The sequence below is a fragment of the Patiria miniata genome, unplaced genomic scaffold (genome assembly GCF_015706575.1).
Source record: "Patiria miniata isolate m_02_andy unplaced genomic scaffold, ASM1570657v1 HiC_scaffold_18, whole genome shotgun sequence".
Taxonomy (NCBI): domain Eukaryota; kingdom Metazoa; phylum Echinodermata; class Asteroidea; order Valvatida; family Asterinidae; genus Patiria; species Patiria miniata.
In genome coordinates this window covers 3,391,488-3,414,263 of record NW_024037056.1, presented here as the reverse complement: position 1 = coordinate 3,414,263, position 22,776 = coordinate 3,391,488, and the positions used below count along the sequence as shown (strand labels likewise).

The 22,776-nt window shown below is 40.1% G+C and overlaps 1 protein-coding gene across 3 annotated transcripts; it reads right to left on the bottom strand.

The window, feature by feature from the left end:
• Positions 1 to 4,188: 4,188 nt before the first annotated feature.
• On the bottom strand, positions 4,189 to 22,550 carry LOC119724244 (UDP-glucose:glycoprotein glucosyltransferase 1-like). Of its 3 annotated transcripts, none has more exons than XM_038195210.1 (37): positions 22,486 to 22,550; positions 21,519 to 21,738; positions 21,020 to 21,150; positions 20,556 to 20,668; positions 19,901 to 20,081; positions 19,586 to 19,758; positions 19,068 to 19,168; positions 18,627 to 18,787; positions 18,353 to 18,444; positions 17,910 to 18,060; positions 16,909 to 17,028; positions 16,221 to 16,442; positions 15,583 to 15,711; positions 15,262 to 15,345; positions 14,980 to 15,060; positions 14,470 to 14,593; positions 14,222 to 14,320; positions 13,666 to 13,760; positions 13,316 to 13,522; positions 12,882 to 13,007; positions 12,452 to 12,553; positions 12,088 to 12,224; positions 11,596 to 11,781; positions 11,138 to 11,188; positions 10,694 to 10,832; positions 10,366 to 10,524; positions 9,852 to 9,937; positions 9,546 to 9,630; positions 9,320 to 9,414; positions 8,816 to 8,926; positions 8,340 to 8,424; positions 7,976 to 8,085; positions 7,305 to 7,538; positions 7,022 to 7,136; positions 6,375 to 6,491; positions 5,477 to 5,654; positions 4,189 to 4,621 (listed from the first exon to the last, which is right to left on the bottom strand). In XM_038195210.1, exons 1-37 carry the CDS (start codon positions 22,501 to 22,503, stop codon positions 4,602 to 4,604), a joined length of 4,638 nt encoding a protein of 1,545 aa, XP_038051138.1. In that variant the 5' UTR covers positions 22,504 to 22,550; the 3' UTR covers positions 4,189 to 4,601. The 3 variants fall into 3 exon arrangements, with proteins under 3 accessions (XP_038051138.1, XP_038051139.1, XP_038051140.1); XM_038195211.1 differs by having other exon boundaries at positions 8,816 to 8,914; XM_038195212.1 differs by lacking the exon at positions 22,486 to 22,550 and adding an exon at positions 22,178 to 22,197.
• Between the last annotated feature and the right edge of the window lie 226 nt (positions 22,551 to 22,776).

Here is a 22,776-nt window from a genome sequence, read left to right as displayed (position 1 = left end):
ACACAATTTACATAAGTTATATATGAAAGTTGAAATGCTCTGCCTGTGTAGAAATTAATAACAATACGGCTAATAAAAAATGCAGTCATATTTCTCTGCTTTGCAATGAGTCCACCATGTGATAATCCAGAATGATGGATGTTCAACACCACTGGCACAGCCACACGAACCATCGTCTCAAGATTGTACGGCCCATCCCTAAGTTAATGGCAGAATGCGAAATGATAATGAATTAAATATTTGCTGAAATGTGTTTATGTGTGTGTACGTATATTCATTCATGAACTGCGCGGAGTGTCGGTCTTGGCTCAACTTCACGATTCGGTGGATTGAGAGGGCCGTTTGGGAAGCAAATCATGAAGGAAAATATGATTGTATCTTTTGAGTAAGAAGTACTCTTTATAGAATAAGTTGATAATTAATTCAGCCTTCTCTAGAAATTTACAAATTGAATTTTATTACACCAAAAAAATACAAACGTTTGTTTCAAAAAGGTGACTTAGCAACATAACAACTGAAGGCTTAGCAAAAAAAAAACATTTCATTTCCAAGTTTTCAGGACAAGCAGTTGAAATAGAAATGTGAAAAATTATGTAAGTTTCGATTCTTATATAATGAAGCACTCTTCATTTTTAAGGTCACGTTTCCCGTAAGAAAATCTAGAATATTTTTTTTTTGCCGACACAATGTGTAATTTTTAGGTTGGTTTTGTTTTGTTTTTGTTTTTGTAGTCATCAATCAGTTAAAGAAAATTTCAAGTACAAATCTATGCATTTGATGAACAAGAATGAAAACCTCGTCTTTTAATAATGATTTAGAAATAGCAAAGAAGGTTTTCGTGTAGCAATCGTTCTTCCAACCAAACTTGTAATAAAGACTTGGTGAAGAGCGTTGACCGTGCACCATCTATGCTTGTCAACCGTCCGGGTAATCATTCACCCCGCCTGGAATGAATGCGGGATGCCCGGTATGCGCAGCTGCTCGGACCATCCACCGCGCTTCGTGACATTTCATTGTAGCTAGGTTGAGCGTTTATGCAGAAGATTTACGGCAATCGATAATAATTGAATTTCATCTGCTGTTCAGGTCGGACGCGGGTTTTTAGACGGTCAGCATATTAATGAGCTAGGCCCTAAATGGAATATGTGCAAGGCTGTTATTAAGGGAGTACATTTTAATGCATGAATCAAATGAATACGAAAAGCGGAATGGCTATCGGCCGCAGTTTTGGTGGCTTCGCCGACAGATTTTTTTCCTGGGGGGGGGGAAGAAAAAGTATGACTCATTTGCGCGGAGCATCGATTAGGAAACGCGTTGAAGTACTTTTTAACGCTAATGATGGATGAAAGTTGCACAGAAATGAAGATAAAATCTTTTTTCTCTATCTTATAAACAACAGCAACAATCGTTAATAACGAGGTTGGAATCCGAATAAAAGAAACAAAAATTATTTCATGACATTGACATTTTTTATTTATTTTTTGTGGTGACGCATTCTAAACTAGCAAAACAAATCCTAGAAATTATTGTAATTTGCGAGGTCTCTCAAACCATAGCATGTAGGGATGAACTTCCTTTCAGAACTGTGACTGGCTTTCATCTGAAAATTCCAGACTCTCGCTGAACATAATTTTCCACTTTGAAATGAGACACATGCCATGAGCTTAGCGCAGACCTTTGCGGGAGAATAGGCTATCTATTTCTTAAATTGGTGTTTGAGACGGCATGTAGCCTGCCCGTACGGTAACCCGAGACACTAATGATCATCAGAGTCTACTCGGAGTAATGAGAATTTTAGGATTTCAGGTACCATCAGAGTGTGAGGAGTTTGCTCCCGTGCTCAATTTGAGTGGATGGAAGAACCAAATAGTAGTCACGCGCGTGCAAGCGTGATTGCATGGATACAAACTGGTCATGGAACCAGTCCGAGCATGGGACAAGCAAGCCAGTATTGAACTCGGTGCACTGCAAGTCATTTTTCCTATTGGAATCTTAGATGCTGGAAACAATATGGGTAGACCACGGTCAACCTGTTTAAGGGACATGTAGGTCAATCACCTACTCAACACTTTTGCTTAATTCAAAGTTTGGAAAATGTACTTAAGATAAACCGAGTCTTCATGTCGAAAACTCCAATGTATCCCTGAAAATTAAACCATCTGATCATTGGAATTGTTTCTGTGTGCATTCAACGTCAACTTAGTGTTGATGGAAACTTGATGCAACTATTTTGACCTGGACCACAACTGTCACCATTTCCGTTATTCGAATACCCGATGCATTTATGGATATATCCTTAACATGTTGTTTTTTTCTCGTGGGTGAACGTTGTCTAACGGATGTCCGAAGCACTGAACCGCAGGGATGGTGGTAAATCATCGACAGAGGTTATTTCGTGTAGTTATGATTTATACATTTTATTCATTAATAAAAAACAAACAAACACAGACAAACATAGTAAAGAGTTCAAGTTTTATATGAGAAATACATCTGAAAAATGGCCCAAATATTATGTCCCACGGTCCCATCCGAAGTTTTGCCCCAAACATTTTGCTTTAAAAAAAATTATATTCGGAGGATCTTACGGGGGGAAAAAATGCTAAAAAAGAGCACATAGACAGTTATTGATTAACACCATAAATCTATATTATATGCAACGAAAGAGAGCTTTTATCGGATATTTTCTGAATGCAAAATCTTAAAATAGAATTGCATGAAAAAATATTGCCTACACTTCCTCGCACGAGCATGGGAAAGTCATAAATGCGGGTATATGAATGATCAACAGAGGGCGCTCTTCAAAATGTATGGGGTCTCAAATTATTGCGCCATCAACAGAGGGCGCTATATTACTTCAAAGGAGGGCGTCGTTCACAACAATTTTGGGGTTTTTTTCAAAGTCTCTGAATTAGCAAAATCACCACGTATTTGAAAGTTCGATGAAGGCAACAGTTTCTTGTGATGAAAATTGCAATAAATACATCTCCTCTCCCCCCCCCCCCCCGAAAAAAACATCAAATTTCCCTTCTAAATGGTAGAAATCCCATTGTTTTTAATTTAAGGCCTTCCTTGTACAAAATTGTATATATTCTGATGCAAGTCAAAAGTTCCTGGTGTTTCCTTAAGCTTTTTTACGGTGGTTAAAGAGCATGGCACTGCTTAAAGCTGCACTCCCGACGGAAATTTAAATAAAAATATAATTTTAAGTTTTTGTCATGATTATCACCTATATCGATTAGTACAATTCTTTTTCTGCAAGTTGCATTGAACTAACTCTGTTTATGTTTTTGCAACTTAAACCTATTGTCAAGGTTTATCACGTTGTCTTTTTTAACGTAATTGCCACATGTCAAAATTTAATGGTGACCATTGTTTCAAATAATTAACTTTGGTAGGTGCCATTTCCAGCAAATACTGCATAAAAATCAGCCTGGCACAGACAAAAAGTTCAGATAAATACAGCAAAATAGTAATATTCTCCACATAACTGGCTCTAAAACAATGGCACAAATTGAAGGTTAATTTATTAATATCCCGTTTAGGTTAGTGAACAAAGCACCTGAAATAAAAATACAATATACAGTACAAAGTGTCACAAGGAAATTTGAGCGTGTGTGAAAAACCTCAATGTTGCAAAAGAATTTACTGTGTATCTTCTAAGGAAAAAAAAAAAAAGTCTCCGGTTTCTGGTATGGAGCTTGCCCAAAAAGTGGTGCGGCGACGCAGCTTTTTTTTTTTTTAACCTGATTTTTTTTCTTCAAATGTCGGCTGATGACTGCAAAAATGGTGCCCGACTAAACTTAGTGCAAATATATGGGAGTCCAGAGAGGCCACATAAAGCTTATTCTCGACCATAACCCAATCTAAAAACACGTTAAAATTGTGCAGCAGCAGGATTCCAGTCAAACCAGTGAGTTTGGCGGTTTTGAGACATCATCTTTCATTGAAAAAAAACTTTTTCATTTTGCCGACGCGCATGGCTACGGCGACGCGCACGCATACCAGAAACTGGAGACTTTTTTGTTTGGCCTAATCTTCTATGCCATCTTCGAAACGGGCGTCCGTAGCTACAGCTATGTACATAGAGAGTTCAAGTCTAGCCAGACGACGTGTCTTGGTACCAAACGCTGACTAGTCTGGTCACAGACTCCCGTGTATAAAATTTACCCACTTGTTATCTGCATGATCTATTGAACTGAATTTGAGATCAACAATTTTAATTTTATAATAGTTATCAATTCACAATATTTTCAATACGTTGCAAATTGAAATGCTTGCTTTTCTCTCGAAATACCAATTTATTCCCCTTGATTGGATGGGCCCAGTCAGGGCACAAAATAAATGCAATAAATAGGACGTTACACAGGCTGTAGATCCTATACATGGTGCCGGATGCGCTGTATTCTTGTAAAATCTGGCAGGTTTTTGAGGTCAACTTGCACGTTCACTGTCAGCATGACTCCATGTTGTCATTTATTGACTAGACCTAGTCAACAGCTCCAAACAGGAGCATCAGACGCAGCCTTGAAGTATCGCGTGCGAGCACTTTTGATCGATTTGGAAAATACTACTTTACAGTGTGTGGTTCACAAAAGCCTTCATCATAACTCAGAATGATCATCTGCAAAGAAAATTAGAAAAAAAAATCATGTTTCACAGTTTCACAAAGACTCAAAATGTTTACAACTTCATAGAAAAATCGCAGTTACAAGTGTATTTTCTAGAACTAGTATTTGGTGGAATACTCTAAGATTGATTTACAAAATTTCAAGACATTTGAAGGGAAAGTTTTCATCAATTTCTGAAAAGGGCCAGTTAAACTCAAAATCGTCTAATTTGGTGGCAAGATCACAGTTGTAAATGTGTTTCAAGAACAAGTATTTGGTGGAAAACTCTTAAATTAATTAACAAAAATGTCAAGGCATTTGAGGGAAACTTTCATCAATTTTTAAAAAAAATACCAGTTTGACTGTTTAAAAGTCTCTCAGTAGTTCTACTTATTATGTCAGTAATGTCCAAAGTGAACAAATACTGGATTGAAAGATGTTTGTCAGAAGATTTTCTTTTCATAAAGGAATACTGACAATTTCATTTCAATGTCTCAAAGTTGTAAAAAATTCACATTATGGTCTCTGTGCTCCAACAAAAGAGGGCGCGTTTTTACCACTTTTGAGAGCCCTTGGACGGGACACCGCGTGTGCGTACTGTACTGATTCGCGGGCAAAGTGCGCATGAATTATTTATCCTGAATGTGCACAAAGCTACCCAATAGCGTCTTCGCGCGCGAGTGTCAGGTGTCGTCAACGCGCGAATACGTTTGAATTTAACTTGCGATGGTCTCGCAGACTAATCCCCGTCCCAATAACTTTGGATCATTCGAAATACGCAACTCTCCTTTTCTGGCCACTGAGGGAGGTACTTGTGCACAGAGCGCATAACATCTGAAACAAAACTAAGATCAACTCAATTGCCTTACCTGAAGGCCTATCTATTGTAGTCTGGGTCTTCTCATCCGTCGGTAAACTGTCGTTTGTTGTTAACCCCTGAGCCACTCGTTCCTGGAGCGACTTGATCTCGTTGTCATAACCTGTCCACTCGGGCACGATGCGTACGGCACTCACAAGTTTGGGCTCTTTGGTGAGAGGGTTGTTACACTGAAAGGACAAAAATTAGCGAAGATATTCTTCTGTCAGCAGGTGGATATTGTATAAATCCATTATATTCCATGTCAGGTTGGTGTAGGGGTACTTTCCTCGCCTTCCACCGCTGTGACCAGGGTTCGAATCCCACCTGGGTCAATATGTGGATTGGGTTTTCAGTCCCTGCCTGATTCTGTAGGTTTTTCCCAGAATATTCTTTTGGGGTTTTCCTCCCACCTCTAAAACTTATTCTCATTGTCTCCTCTCTACAGGTTTCTTCAGGCTCTCGGGCTACAGTGCCTAGGGTGCTTTTGAGGAATCCTTGGTTTCATTACCAAAACAAATAATAACAATAACAATAATAAAAGACTATTTCAGCTTTTTAAATAGGAAACATATTTCTGATGTCCTCATTTTTAAAAAAGAAATCGGGTTATCGTTTTGAAAATCAACCACTACAAAGGGCAAACAATTGACAGTTCAAGAATATCAGGGTGATGATGCCAATATGTTAACATGTGATTTTTAAAATAACTTCACCAATATTTACTGCAAACAAGTTTAAACATCCATATATTGCAAAGGTAAAACAAGCATGTTAATAAAAGTTGGTATTCAACTTCAGGGTACTAGATACACCTGTGATTGTCTCCCCCCCCCCCCCTCTCTCCCAGCCTGAAGACAACCTAGCCCATCCCCCTCCCCGATTCGACTATTAACTGCCCCGCCCCTTACCAAGTCTATCGTCTTAGCGGCTGGCTTTTGAGCATCACTGCACCACGTCTCACACCACAGCCATTCCTGAGGCAAGGAGTAGATGGCCACCTGGTGGATCATGTTGTTGGGAAGATCCTGAAAATGAGGTGAAAAAAATATGCTCATTGTTTTAGAAATGAATCAAGTAGCTCTGTTCCACCCTGCCCGTTACTACCTGTACTTCCCCAGCACAGTAGGCTCTTATGGCTCCATCAGGGAAAAAAAAATTGTAATATATTGAAAGACAACATTTAAAAAAATGGCGTCGAACATTGTTGAGGAATGGCCCACATTTTTGCTCTATTACAAGATTAGCGTTAGCAAGATTAGCGTTAGCTCGGTGGTCGAGTGGTAAGACATCTGCACTAGAAAGCAGGAGGTCGTGGGTTCGAGTCCCACCCGAGTGATTTTTTCCAACTTTCACTCGGGAGGTAACACACTGAGTATACAGTGTTTAAACGTCGGTGAAAGGCAAAACCTAATTTGATGCTCTATTACAATTATATCATTCTTCAAACTGGTGTTCAGACTTTAAGGCTTGATACCTTAAAAAAAAAAAAACTATAAATTTGTCATGTTCGTTTTTGGTTTGGCGTTGTGCATAAACAATCTGCCTTGCTACTCACTTGATCCAGATTGGATAAACTATTCGGATCTTGACTCAGTGCCTGGTACTGTCCTCTCAACCGGTCCCCTGCAGCTATCTTGCGGAACTTCACCAAATCGACGACGTACAACGCACTGTAGGAAAGACGGCAACAGCATCAATGCAATGATTTATGCAACTGGACCCTTGTAAAATGTTTTTTACCAAATTCTGTTTGTACGAATCTAATCTACTAATCTTATACTAATCCACCCTTCTTTTTAGCACGTAGCTCCACCCCTACTCTCCAACCCTCCCTGTACCTGATGTGATATCTGCGGCCTGCCAGATGGCTCTTCCAGTATCCGGAATTCCAGAACCTGAATCCGTCCATCTCGGTGCGACTGGAGCAGAATGGTGTGTAGCCGTAGGGCGCCCCCTGGAGGTCCAGACTGGCCAGTTCCTGCAGGTCCGCCCGGACGATCTGATCAGCGTCGACGAAGATGATCTTCTTCACATCCAGAGGAAAGAGGACATCCAAGAATAGGATCTTGTAACTGAGACAAAGAGGAGTGGGTCAAATTCAATTAAATGTTTAAGATGATTGCAAGAAAAAAGAAACGGCCCAATTTCATGGCTATGTTAACCACGGAATTCTGCGCTTACCATCACTAGAGTCAGTGCTTACAGCTATTCCTAAGAAATTCTGCGCTAACTTCGCACGCAAGGAATGGTTTAACAGTGACAGGATGTATTCATGCGCGCAAGCCAAAATGTCTTGCCAAACCGTAAAATACACTTTGCAGGGAATTTTCTAGTAGTTTAGGCCATTTTTCCTGCACAGTATTAACGCAGGTCCATGACTTGAGACACAGGACACTAGTCACTGTGTTGGGCCTCAGTTAATTTGTGCTTAGCTTACAAATTTGCTGACCTATATTCCTAGCTTACCTAAGAACATAACAAAATTTGCTTGACATTTTGATAATCTTACCCCCAGATGAGTCGTTGTTTCTCAGTCTGTTGATGGAGCCATCGTGGCCATTTATACTGCACCAACTCGTACTCAAAGCCATACTCTGCTGCCATGTGGGGTATAAACTCCTAAAGAACAGAAAAACACAGGATCCCTTCAAAAATCTAAAAGCTTTCCATTTACAAATCCATGATTATTCCATTACAAATTCAATTCTTGTTTTTGCATTACAAAACCAAGTTTTTTCAATATCAAATTTACAGATCCCAAGACTTTTCAGACAGTGACTCCAAACCTGACATGCTTGCATCGTTGCACTGGATATAAGGGAACACATTATTCGTCCTGCCTTGACATTTTATCCTGACGCTGAGCTACTTACCTTAAAGGTGGGAGACAGATAGTTCTTCAGAAACCAGAACTTCACAGGCGACTTGGTATGTTTCAGGACACTCAACATCATGATCCTAAAACAAAACAAAAGAAAAAAAAAAGGTTACACACATCATTCATAATTTCATATAAAAATCAAAACTAATTTTAAAAGTTTGTTTGACAACTTCCTTACAACCCTTACAACCTTAAAAGTTTTGAAATTCAAAATTCCTGGTATTACAAATCAAAAGTAATGTTATCAAGAATCGTTTCCTACCGAACACTTTAAACTATTTTCTTTATTAACAGACCCTGTTGAGATCTAGTCAATGATTTTATAGCATGACTATCACTTCCCAAAGTCAGAACATGATAGACATTGCAGGAAAGAGGGATTCATGGAAGTAAGATTGTTTTAAATTCTGGTCCAAAATACAAATCTTCTTTTGGACTTGTAAGGGCCAAGTCAGAAGCTTGACCTACCTGAGGAACCGTTCGTAGAGATGACCCGACGCAATGGAGAAGATGTTCACCGTCTCGTCTTGACCATTGTCGCCATCTTTGCCACCAGACCCTGTCAGACTGGACAACATACTGTGACATGATTAGATGTCAGCCAATAAAATGACCAGAAAACAAACAACAAGGTCAAGTCAGCATGGGCCAAGTCCCCAGTGAAAGCCCATCGTTTCGCACACAGACAGAAACTTGGCAGAGAGTTGCTGGGTATGTCCAATTTTCCTTAGGAATATTATGGTCCAAGGACTTCAAACTTGTTGGATGATATAGCCACACTTTCCAGCTATCTATCCACTCACAACATACCTATAACTCAAGATATAGTTTGTCACGTCAGTGCTGGCCGAGGCCCCACTAGCCCCTTGTGTGGGATTTTACACACAGAAACTCAACCAGAAAGTTGCTGCGTATGTTATATTTTCACTTGCTATATTTATCAATAGTTAGCCAATTTATGGCCCCGCTCACCTAGATAAAGAGTCCCAGATTCCACCTGCGACCCTTTTGTCGTTCTGGGAGTCGGCCAATAAACTCTCATCTTCTTTGCCCGGCTTCTTGGTCACCTTTGCATAAAAACAAAAATTTGAATAAAAACTTAAAAGTAAAATTAACGATGTAAGAAAACCAACAACAAAAAAAGAGATTGTTGAAAGGTAATTTCTAACCATAATGACACAATCGAAGGAGAGCTCACCTTAATTTTGATGATCTTGCTTTTGAAGCTGTCCATTGTAATGATTGTGTCATCTACACCAGGAAGTGAGTCCGTGCCTTCATGACTGTCAATGAAGAAAAACAAATCAAGTACAACATTGCTTGAAAAAAAATCCCTGATATCAACAGTTATTTATTTACTATCATTTCATCCACCCCGACCCCCCCCCTTGCCCCCTCCCCCTCCCTGAGTCCATTTTGGAAACATTTTACCAATATACTAAGCAGCTTTTATATATCATGTTGATTTAATATAACTCTATGATGTCCTGATTTATTTACTTACCCAGTGACTTGGTAGATATCCGCTGATCTGCCGTGCCTTAGATTCAGAAGCCAGGCCCCTGGGTTGGCCTTCAACTGAAAATATCCCTGTCAAAGATGAAATAAAAACATGGCGGTTAAATTCATGAGAGACATCTGATGGTTTGTACTTGGGTACAAATGTGATGGGATGCACTTCCATCGAGAAGGATTATTGTGTGCCTTGGGCAGGTTTACCAAGACCTACGGCTTTACATCCCATCTGAATGACGAAGCTTGCTCAAGGCCACAAGTGTCCGTCTGGCGGGCTCGAACCCACGCTACTGTTGCCTCTGAACAGAGCATGAGTCCGGTGTTCTTAACCGCTAGGCCATGACACCGCCTGGTTACTACCAAGCTAATGTCCGTACCCATTTGGTGGAGAGAGGCAAGTGGGGTGAAGTGGCTTGCCCAAGGACACAACGTATGGCAGGATTTGAATAGCTGCTCTGTTAAAAGTGGCCCCAGATTTTGTATGATTTCTGTTTTCTTCTTACCAGGTTGGCCATGACGATGGTATCTTGGGTAACCGGATCCTGCTTGTTTCCCAGCGTGAACTGTAAACCTCTGGGTGGTTGACCGCTGGCTTGATCAAAGCAGTGACCCTCAACTAGGAGGTACTCCAACTCATACTGACCGTGGATACCAGACTCCGACTGTCAAAGGAGAAAAGTAGACAAAGGTTTTAAGAAATCTGCGTCTTCGATTTTCGGAGAGACATTATGGCAAAAGCTAGCTGGCAATGGTTTTGTATCATTTGCCCAAGTTCTTCAAGACGTGTGGATTCTAATTTTGAAACTCACAAACATCACCAAATGTTTGTACCTCACTGAGTTTGATGTTATCCAGGTCATGGGCGGTCCGGACCGGTTCTACCATCCAGCTCTCTGGGGTCAAAAGGTTAAGGGTCAGCAGGGTGTCAGGGGGCATGTCACTGAACTTGGCATAGGGTCCTGCCGTCAAACTGTAAAGAGAGAAAAACAAATTTCTTAAGAAAAACTTGTACAGGGTCTACTGTGGATTTGAACAGTAAAGTACAATAATCTACAGTCACAAAAAAAACTTTTATGCTATAAGGAAAACAACAACCACTACCCTTTCCTATGTTTAGCCCATATTTAAACAGCTTTAAGAAAAACGATTATGGCTATAAATCACATTACGATGTCAAACAAAACTGGCAGGTCACTACACAGTGCACCCACCTTGAAAAATTCCATGATCACTTTTCCCTTTTTTCGTGGACTATTTACAGATCTTTTGACTTACCTGCTATCTACCCTGAAAGTTAACTCCGGTTCCAAAACATAACGATAAAATCTGCAAAAGAACAAAGATGAATTGAAACCTTAAAAATAAAATTCCACCACACAAAAAAGTATGTCAATAAGCATGGTCTCTAATTTAACTGCAGCAAGCAAAGACTAAGATTGTTAATTTTCAAGTTCCACTTTATCGTTGTAATAATCAATAGTTGTTGCGTTCCTTCTCTTTTTAAGAATTACCAAATCTATAAATATTCATGATTTAACTTTATAAGGATTATGCCCAACACAGCCAGCAAGACTGCAATTTTTTTTAATCAGATAGGTCCTGTAATACCAAGGGCAAAATAGGCAGATATAAATATTCATTATGGTGATTGTGATTTAATGTGAACAGTGATATAAATATTCATAAAACCACCAAGCCATGAATATTCATGACTCCGTCACTGTTATACTCACCTTTTGAGTGGCATCTCAGACAGCTTGTCCTTAGGATTCATGAAGACCTTGATCCTGACGTTGATGACGTCTGTCAAGACTCCCAGGATGTGACTCCACTTCTGAGCCTGGGAGCTGAGCGGGTCTAGAATCGCTACGATGTCAAAGGACGGCTTGGACGGGTCACGGGGAGCGATGTCTATCACGCTGGCAAGAAGAAAAAAAAAAAATTGGAATAAGGTCACTGACAAAACGGGAGTCCGCAAATGTAGGAGTATACAGTAGTCCACAGGTCTATAAAGGTCATGTCCTGGTAGCGTCAAAATTCTAAGCACAACATTTCAAAAAGAGTTTAAAGTTGGTTAATTCCTTTGCCAGTAAAGCAACCAAATCCTGGTCAATTTAAAAGTCTTTTGTGTAGGACTACCTGTGCTTCTCATCAGATTATTCTGAAAAATACAATCCGACCATATTTGATCTTGTATTATTATTAGTCTTGTCCTCAAGGCTTACCTGTGTTTGTCCTTCCAGAAGCTGACCTCTTTGCGACCTTCCTGCCTGGAGTTGGAGGCTAGCAAGGCATCGACCTTCAGCGCCAGGTCGCTCAAGGAATCACCGGTGCTGGCAAAGTGGGAGGCAAGCTTGTCCAACTGAACAAACAGATAGACCAACAAACAGTAGGCTTCAGAAGAAAAACTTCTACTTTTACTTTTCAGCCAGTTTGGGAGACGTCGAGAAATCTATGAGAACACTTTTGACCAAGTCCCAGAGAAGGCTGGAATGTGGAGGCCATTTTATGAAGTTCCTTAGTACACAGAAACATTTGTTTACATAAAAAACTTACACATTGCTTTTCAATTAATTTCATGGACTTTACCTTTTTCTTGACGTTGGCTGCCGATGTCTGCAATATCAATTTTTCAGCCAGAGAAAAGTCGTCTTCTGTGAACGCTTCATCTTCTGATAGTGGACCAAAGACCTGACAATGAGAATATCATCAGCTAAATGTGGTTTCAAAGACAAACAATTTGAATTGTTTTTAAAGAAGTTAAGATTAGCTTGGATTGGGGTAGGCTGGGTTGGACTGGGCTGGGTTGGACTGGGCTGGATTGGGTTGGGTTTTTTTTTTTAAGAAGTTAAGATTAGGTTGGGCTGGGTTGGGTTGTGTTGGGTTGGGTTTGAATGGGCTGGACTGGATTTGGTTGGGTGGAGTTGGGTAGAGCTGGGTTTGAATGGGTTGATTTGGGTTTGAATGGGTTGGGCTCGACTGGGTTGGGCTGGGTTGTGTTACCTTCTTAATTTCTTACCCTTCCATTAGCAATCACAGCTCTCTGGCCAGGCACAAGATGAAGAACTTTATCACTGAACAACCTGTGGACCTTGAGAAACTCAGTCTCCTCGTAAGACTTCTTGAAAGCACCCAAATCCATGCCCTGAAAATAATACAAGAAAACAGTGTCAACCAGATGATTAAAGAGTCAACAAAATATTCAATTTAACTGTGATTGACTAGTGACTGGATAGTGATTGACTCGTGATTGACATGTGATTGACTTTTGATTGACATGTGATTGACTTGTGATTAGATTTGTGATTAACTTTTGATTGACATGTGATTGACTTGTGATTGGCATGTGATTGACTTGTGATTGTCTTATGATTGACTTGTGCTTGACTTATGATCGACTTGTGATGGACTTGTGATTGTCTTATGATTGACTTGTGATTATCGCACACTTACATGGACTTCATAATCTTCCACCTTGGTATCTCCTCGCTCAATGCCCTTGTAGTTCTCCTCTCTGATCAGCTTATTGATGAAGTTCTTGGCGTGATTCCTGGTCTGCGTCTGCTGTGCTGCATGGACGGCCCTAGCTAACCACTGCTGGCCGTTGCTTGAACCATCCATGTTGGAGATGACCCCAATACGAATAGTATTGGATGTTTTCTGTTATTAAAAGGACTCAACAGTTGGTAAATTATAGCAGTTTTTTAAGGAGTATTACAAAAGCTTGTTTGACTGAAAGATGCCTATAGTTCTATAGATGGAAACAACTACAACTTTTTAAGAACAAAGTGTCATTTTCTCACCATGTACTTGAGAGCGTTGCTAAGCAGAAGCCTGCCCTCGGTTGTTTCCAAGTCGCACACGACCCACATGCTTACCGGACGTAGGCTTGTATCATCTGTAAAGAAAGTGTAAGAAAGTGACAGCACAAGAAGAAGCCTGTTATGACAATGTCCAAAAACAAAATTGAAAAATTTCACAGCAGAATAAATCTTCTTTTTTTTGTCATGTTACTTATTCATGTATTCTCTGCTTATATTTCTCATTTGGTGTGGAAATAAATGTGAGTTTGAATTGAATTGAATAGTGTACGTTCCTAAAAAATGTGTGCAGTGAAAATGAATGGAGTTAGAAAACCTTCATTCTTGTCACTTGAAGACCCAAATACTAAACAAAATTTGCTTCAATATCACTTTTGATACGTTTGTTTCTCTGAACCAATTGCGAAAACCCAGGAACGTGCTTATAATTTTATCCAAGATGTCTTGAAATTTGCTGGGTACACTTTCACATTTCCCGTTGATGAAACTTTGCTTTCTCCAAATGCATCAGGTGACAAGAAGTTTGTTTTAAATTTACCTTTCTTGGTGAGGTATTTCATGGTGTTAGCAATAGCTGCCTTCTTGTCATCTGTACTCAGGCCTTGGAACACAGACAGACTCAGAGAGGGCAAATCACCTATCCAGAAATAAAAAAAACACACGACACACGATTGAAGCAATGGTGTTACAAAAACAAAACCGTATAAGAGACACTTGATAACCAACTCAAAGTGATAGCATGCCCGGATGGCTTTTTATATACAAAAGCTCAGAGCAAAACACTACCTGGTTGTGCCGTCAGGTCAAGCAGTCTGGTATCGTCTGCCAGGATTCTAGGATTGAGGCGCGGCATCACGTTGGGTTGTGACATCAGATAGTCCAACAGGTCCGTACGATCATTAATCTTGCCCTGAGAAAATAAAAAAAACATTCACGGAATCTACAATGGCTATAACAACTTAGTATGTTGCAAATACGTAAAGAATATAATGATGTATCGAACTGGGCCAGTACTGTATGCATTTTGTCAATGAACTGTGGCATTCCTCAAAGATTTTGAATGCAGGATAACAGTGGAGAACAGCAGACTTAAACTATTTCTTCCTCCTTATAATACTATGATATGAAATGCAAAACAACCAAATCTCAAAAACTTGGGTTGAAACGATTCATTCACAACCTCCAACAACGTTCAAAATCTACCTCAGTGGTTTAGAGGGTTTGCAGAATTTAGGAAAATTGTTGAAAAGATTTGTTCAAACACTGACACGTTTACCGTTGGGATTCCACACCTACCCTATATACTGCCCTCTGTAGGTCAGGAGTGGCCACTAGAATAGCTGTAACCACACTTTCTTCAAACTCGTCAGGCTGTAGCTGTTAGAGTAAAAAAGTTCCTCAAACATTTATGCAAAATTCTTAATTTCTAGACAATATTCTATCAGTCATCCACACGTCAATTTTCTGGCTAAAACTCCTCTGAATATCAGTACTTACGGTAAGCAGCCGGTGTTTGAGTTAAGGAGGTAACATTTAATGGGTGTTTGGATATTTTGAGAGCTAAGCATTTTGTCGTACCTGCTTCGGAGTAAAGGGAACACCATTCATCATGACCTGAGGTAGTGAACCCAGGCCGGTCTTTTCAAAGTAAGTCTTGCCATCCTACACAAAAATGGAGAAAAAAATGAAATTTGTTTTAATTAATATTTGTACATGTACCACAATCCTCTGGAAACTGTACCCATAGATATTTGGGAATGGTTTTACCTAACATTACAGAAAATGTTCAATAACTGGCTTCAAAAGAGAAAACAATGCCACTCTCACTTCTGACAAATTCTTGGTTTAATGAAAGGAAAGAAATTCAGAAACCCAGAACTCTTCACAACTATGACCAACCTGTCTGCGATCATCATACTCAGTGCCTGACCCAAAAATATCATCAACCTCTTCCCCAGGGAACATCTTGTTGAAGGTTTGGAACACATCCTCCGGGGTTACAACCTTGTCCTCAGCTGCAGTCAGAATCTTCACACACAAAAAAAAAAATCAGTCAAAATGTGAAAACTATTCCAAAATAAAACTGTGTGCGGCGTACATAGCTCTGTAAATTTCACTCATTTTCTCAAAACAAGTGTAACAATGTACAACAATGAGAAAATTAAATTACATTTTTAATTGAACAAAAAGAGGGATTTAAGGGAGAAAACCAGTGGAACTTAGTCAAATTTTGTAAATGCACAGAACAAATACAAATGCTTGGAAGTCAGGTGGGTACTTTCTTCCTCTTTCAATTCTGCGAACGAGGTTCGAATCTTACCTCAAACAACAAGCTTTCTGTCTTTAAGTAATTCTAAAGGTTTCTCTTTAACACAATTCTAGAGTGTTTTCTGTCTGCCTCTCAAACAGATTTTTCTGTTTATTGTTTCTTCTCTCTCTAGGTTTCTTCAGGCTTGGAGGTAACACATGAGCAATATGTGGAACCTTTGCTTCTTTATAAGACTATACTGCAGAGGCAAGGTTTCCATTGACAATACCTTGATGAGTAAATCCAACGCCTGGCCCAATCCGCCATCGATCATGGCAAAGTTGAACGCCCTCATCATGGCCACGCCCGCATCGTCCCGCCCGTCAACCACGTCCTCGTTGTTAACGACAAACACCACGCCCACCGTGATTGGGACCTCGTTCAGGACAAACATCTCAGCTTGCTGCAGGAGCTGAAGTGATTGGGGCTGGGTGGGGTCTAACAGGAAGATCTGGGGGAGGAAAAACATCAGTGCCCATTTCAAGAATGATTTCAATGCAACGATAGAGGCAAATTAAAAGGTTCCCCCTCAACACTTTACTTTAAATTTCACTGATGAAATTTACCTTTTACTTTTACCGAAATTTACAAAGAATTTACCCTTGTATAAAATCCTAATTCCCCAGTCATGTTTGCTAGGAATCTCACTAAATTCTCCTAATTCCAATACTATGCAAGTACGAAATGTTAAATTCACTGTACTGAAACCTCCATAGGTTTCTATTTTCTCCAATCCCACAGATGGATTTCTCAAAAACATCCGAGTGGAGAATAAAGGGCCTGGAAGGATTCAAATGGGACCTTACTAGTTACAACCCAAGCATACGAAAATTCTTTTACCCATAAGCAGGCCAATTCCATGATCTGTGTTGTTTGTTGATAATTATGCAACTCGGTATACAATCTTATAACCTTACCAGATGGAAGACGTTTTTCTTAATCTGTCGTAGCATCCCAGGGAACATCGGTCGCAGGAATTCCTGAATGCCGCTGGGCCAGTGAGCGTAGCGATCGTCCTTCTCTATGTCATTCAAGTACTTGACAAGAAGAAAACAGAATAAGATCATCAAAAAGTTATCACAATATTCAAGGAAAAACTCCAAACTCCAAAAACTCATAGTTGTTAGAGATTTGCAGATTTTTTTTGGGGGGGGGGGGTTGATTCTGGAAAGCAAGCCTAGTATCATCTTCGTACCTATCTCACTGATGACTGACTGACTACTTATACTGACTGTCACTAGTTACTTTTGTAGTAGACTGGTGAAGAGCGTCGGGCAGTGCTCTTGTATAGGATTACCCCGCAATGCAATGAATGGGCTAAATCCGGCCCATTATGTAGACCAGATGCATGAAAAGACTTCCAGTGAATAACCATCCAGAATCTATGGAATAGAACCGTGTGCACTCTGGAACCAGCAACAGAAAGCAACCAAAATATAAAGTTGTTGCATACTGTTGCATCTAGCAGGCAACTCAAGTCCCCTTGCTTTGTAGCATCTTGTTGCATTTAGCATGGTAACTGCTCATAGTGCCAAGGCGATACAAGAGTATCCGCTGTTGCAGTTTGTTGCATTTAGTAGGGTAACTGCTTGGTGCCAAGGCTGGTATGCACTGGGTTCACTGCACAATGCAACAAAATCAACTGTTGCAGTTTGTTGCATTTAGCAGAGTTCTCATTTGAGTTGAGTTGGATATTGTTGCATTTAGCAGGGTAACTGCTTGGTGCCAAGGTTGGTGTGTACTGGATTCACTGCACAATGCAACAGAATCCACTGTTGCAGTTTGTTGCATTTAGCAGGGTTCTCATTTGAGTCAAGCTGGATATTGTTGCATTTTAGCACGGTACCTGAAGAATACCCGATGGGGTTGAACAGGCTCGCGTAGTCTAGTTTCTCTCAGGTATTCAATTCCTACTTACCACTACGCTGTTATCTCTGATGTCCACAGCGTAGGTGCTATCCTTGGAAGCTACCTGTACCCTCATGAGCTGACTGGCAGCCTCGCCGCTAGCTCCTAGAGAATGGAGACCACCGAGGATCTGACTCTCAGAGCGCAGCAGCTCCAGCAACCTACGGTCGATATGACAAGTATTGTCATTATTACCCCTGCAGCCTGCTCAATGGGCTAACAATCTTTCCTGCAACTTCAACTCCCTAGAAGGCATATACTATTGAAAAGCATCAACGATAAACTCATTTAGGGCTCAATATTCACACTTCATGCAAAAGAGAAGTGAATAAATGACATCGACGACTGTAAATAATGTAAATGGTGACGTTCGCCATTAGCTTTACGACTTCGTTTCAACCGTTCTGAGTTTTGCGATACCACTTAAAAAAATCTGATTTTTGTTTGTCTTACAGGAACGGTTCAGCAACGTCAGTATCGATGACTAGGCCATTCAGCATCATGACTGTTTCTCCCCCACCAATGCCGTATGTTGCTTCAAACACCTGAAGATTAACACAAGGAGATATTAATTTCTTAATTATCAACTCAGCTTCCATTGAACTCGTTATTTTTTAACAATTTTTTTAAGGACTAACTTCCGGACTTCAGGACTAACAGAAAATTTCCTGGAAATAACACATGACAAACTTTGGTTAAACACTAAGGATCTTAAGACATCTCTAACCTTTTGGTTTTCAGTAATTTCCTTCTTGACTTCATCCTTGACCTGCGTCTTGACCAAGGAGCTCGCTAAGAGCGGGAAATTCTGACTGATCTCCCTGAGAACTCGCAGGGCGTCTTTGGTCGGCGATGACAACACTCGCTGAGCAGCTTGGAAGGCAATGGCTACAGAACACAAAGGAAGTCATCGTAAGCAACAAACGTTCTCCAAAATGAAATTCATAAGTTAGGTAGATTTGGGGAGCTGAAGTGACCATTCTTACAGAGCGGTATTTCCAGTAATGACTAGGTCATTAAAGCAATTTCTCCCAACCCAGGAGTGAAATGGGTACCTGTGAGGGCAGAGATGGTTACTGAGTTTGAATAATTTGTTTGCACCTATATATTTTGGGCTCAGTTATCAGGGGTAATAATAACTTATACCCATTAGTAATAGGGAGCTTACTTTGTAGTTGCCAAGCCTTAAGAGGAACCATCTTCCTGGTGTTTTCGAGGAGTGAGGAGCGGAAACTGTTGAGGTTATCCACTAAATCTGGATGGAGCTCTCTGGAAAAAGACAAGATCAAGTCAATCAGCTTCCTGGCTAGACACACCGATGCTTAATGACTACTCAGACATTGAGAAGGGAGCAGGGGCTGAGGCCAAGGACTGTAAAATGCCATGGATTAAGACCAGAGGGGATACTGTGGTCCAGTTTGCATGGAGGGAGCAAGCACTCGGAAGGGGAACCTGGGGTGCTCATTTACTGGAAGAGGGCACTCAATGGGTATTTTATTAAAATGAAAAATCCTATTTTTGCCAGCCCCATATTCTGAGAGGGGGCATGGGGTCTTGTGTCCCCCATTACCCTTTAGTTATGCCACTGATTAACCCTCGTCATTAGTGAAGACTTCATTTTCCCTGATTTAAAAAAAGGAGCACAATTTTGAATCATTTCATTTGAAACAACAACTTGAAACGTACTTGAGCTTTGAAAAGACGAAGCCTTGGACCTCGTCCGGCGCGTTGTCCTCCTCGTCTTGTGATTGGCTGTCTCCTTCTTTGACCTCTGTGTCATCCACCGCCTTGTACTCTGTACTCTTGATGGCAAGCTCTACACCATAGCCTGATAACCGGATCTGTTGATCAGATTTTTCCTGCAAGCAAAGTAAGGCAAAAAACATTTTGAATAAAAATTATAACCCCCTTGGAGGGGCGCTATCTACCCTTGGAATGGTGCTATAACCCCTTTGGAGGGGGTATAAAGAATGATTAAGACAGTTCCACACGCGGTCTTACCTTTACAAAATGTCTCAAGACGTACTGTACAGCGCCCCTATCAGCCAATTCTTTTAGCCGTTGGTGGAAATGTTTCATCTGTGATTTCAGGTTGCCTACGTGACCGTACAGAACGACTGTCACTGAGTTGTTCTTGGATCTGGGATACTGGTGATCGACTGCGTATATGTTTGGCTTAGGCCTGAAATATGAAGAAAATTGTAACAAAATTGAGCATGTGGAAATGTTATATTCAGTTGATGAGAGCACAAGACTTCAGTATTAGTCCTGAACTGTTCAAACGTTGTTGTCAGAAATGAAATTGTAGGCACAGCTGTTGCAAACACAACTGTTGTCAGATCAACTGTGCCATTTTAGAATCAATAATTGTTCAAGGGCAAAATGCAAAGTCCATGCATTTTCCTGTTTTACTGCTATTTCTAAGCCGAACACAAGGATTCTGCAGAGATTTTACCATTGTCTTTGACCCAATACTGCCCCTAATGCTCAAACTTCAGGTTTTCCAGTCTTTCAACACTGTACAAGTCTGAACAGCCAAGCAAAAGTTATTTTCAATGGGGCTTGTTGTTCCGGTTATGATTACAAATAAAGCAAAGTGTGACACAGAGACTTAACAGTTTTATCAATGCTCCTATCTAACACTGCGTAGGTGTACCTTTCTGTTGCAGAATCTATTAATTCTGCCATATCTTTCAGTGAGCATGTAACCTGTCCATGTATGTCCACAAAGGTGTTACAGCCAGTGGGAGGAGGCAGGTCTTTCGCAATCTGTCACAGCCAAATAATAAAACATAGTGATAGAAATGAAAGCCTAGAACTTGTGAAAAAAACTTTTCACTCACAAGCCAACTGCTATAATCAATGATCATCTCTACAGTTATTGTTGGGTTGGTTTTATGCAAGAAATGTCTTCTTCTTATGTGCGCTTAATTAATGATTTGATATATTTCAATAGGGTGTATATTTCCATATGCACCAACCATCGAAAGAATTATCTTCAATAAAATACAGCATAGGCAGTGTTTATCCCGCTACAGCTCATAATTCATACAGCTCACAATCAACATCAGTTTTTTTTATGTTTACCTGACTTTGTAATTATTTGTAGCAATGTCTTACCTGGTTAAACATTTCTATTCGAGGCGAGTGGGAGTGAATAGACAGCGTGAGCTTGAGTAGATCCATCTCCGTATCGGTCAGGAGACGTCCGGCGAACTTCAGCACAAAGGCATACATACTCTCGTCCGTCTCTGAAAGAACGTCAACCAAGATGATACAGTCAAGTTGGGATTAAAAAAAATTCCAGTCTGTTTGGCTTAGAACTTAAATCTTTGTCCGTTTTGCGGAACAGATTACTTTAAGTTCCGAAACGGCATTTGCTTGAAATATTGCTGCAACCATAAAGTTCAGCTCATGCCGGCCACAAAATTTTCTAATGGCCAGCATGATTTTTCGGCTGCAGACAGTTGTACATTCCTGATAAGTTGGCTCCCACATTTGTATAACAACCACCCAGAATTTGAAACTGCAAGCTGTTGATTACACGAAATATGTGATTAACACTTTGTTCTTCTTGATAATTGAAAGAAGTTTAGTTGCTTTAAAATGATCAGTTCACCTCCGATATCCCCATCTTTAAGTCCAGACAGTGAGTCCACAAAACTCCAGAAGCTTTCCTCTCCCTTGTCCGCCAGGAACTCACTAGCCTCCAACACCAGCGGTGTGGCCGGCCACTTAGCTTGCAGAGACGTTGTGATTGGCTTTGACTTGATGGCAGTGACATGCAAAGCTTGAAGAACAACTAGCAGTAGAAGTGTACCAACCATTGACCTCACCATCTGATAAATGAAAACAAAATTCCTTCAATTAATGTTAGTTTCATAGTTTACAGATCAGTGATATCATGGAGGAAGGTTAAATGAAAGGAGAAAAATCAAAAATAAGTAAATTAAATAAGCAGTTCAAATCTGCTTAAAAAGTACAAGTGCCAGTGCTAAATAAAACTGCTGTTTCATTAATACATCATAATTTGCGACAAAGCTATCAATGACATGTTGTGCTTTAGGTTAACAAACATGACTTGACAAATAGACAGTTTTAATTTCAACATTTTACTTGAAAATGTTGAAATTAAAATCAAAGTGTCTTATTTTTTTATAACGATTCTTAACTATGCCGGGAAAAATTGTTTCAATACGCACAATCATGACAATGGAACAATACAATGGAACAAAAAAATACATATATAGTTATTGTTCATTTGATAACTGTAATCACATTCACAGAGGAATTCGCCGTTCTCCTCAATCCAGCGTACTGAACCCCCCCCCCCCCCCCCCCCCCCACGCCGGTGCGCCTACGCCGATCGTGTGTAATGAAACAGCTCAGCGACACGACAGCGGACAAACCAAGAAAATAATTACAAACGTATTTTGCCAAGCCATATGCCTCCATCCATCACTTTAGATCAACACGTCATGGTAAACGTGTTAGGAACTAACATACCTACATTTTTTTCTATTGTTTATAACCTAAAAATGTTCAAAATAGACGTGAAAATAATGCATCAATCGGTGAAAACTCACCCCAGTGGAGGCCGCCATCTTGGAAATGTGGACAGGAATCGGGTCTTTTGATTGGACCACGTATGAGTTTTCTTGAACCAATGACAGACGATGTTGTCACGACACCATTCATAAAGAAAAAGTTGGTGATTGACAACATAATTTTAGTACAAAGATCTGTTTTATAAACAATTATTATTGTTAAAGGAACTATATTTAATTGTCAAACACTCGAGATGGAAGGATCGCTATATGAAGAGATATTTATAAACATGTACCTTCACTTTTATGACACGTATAAATGACAGGGGT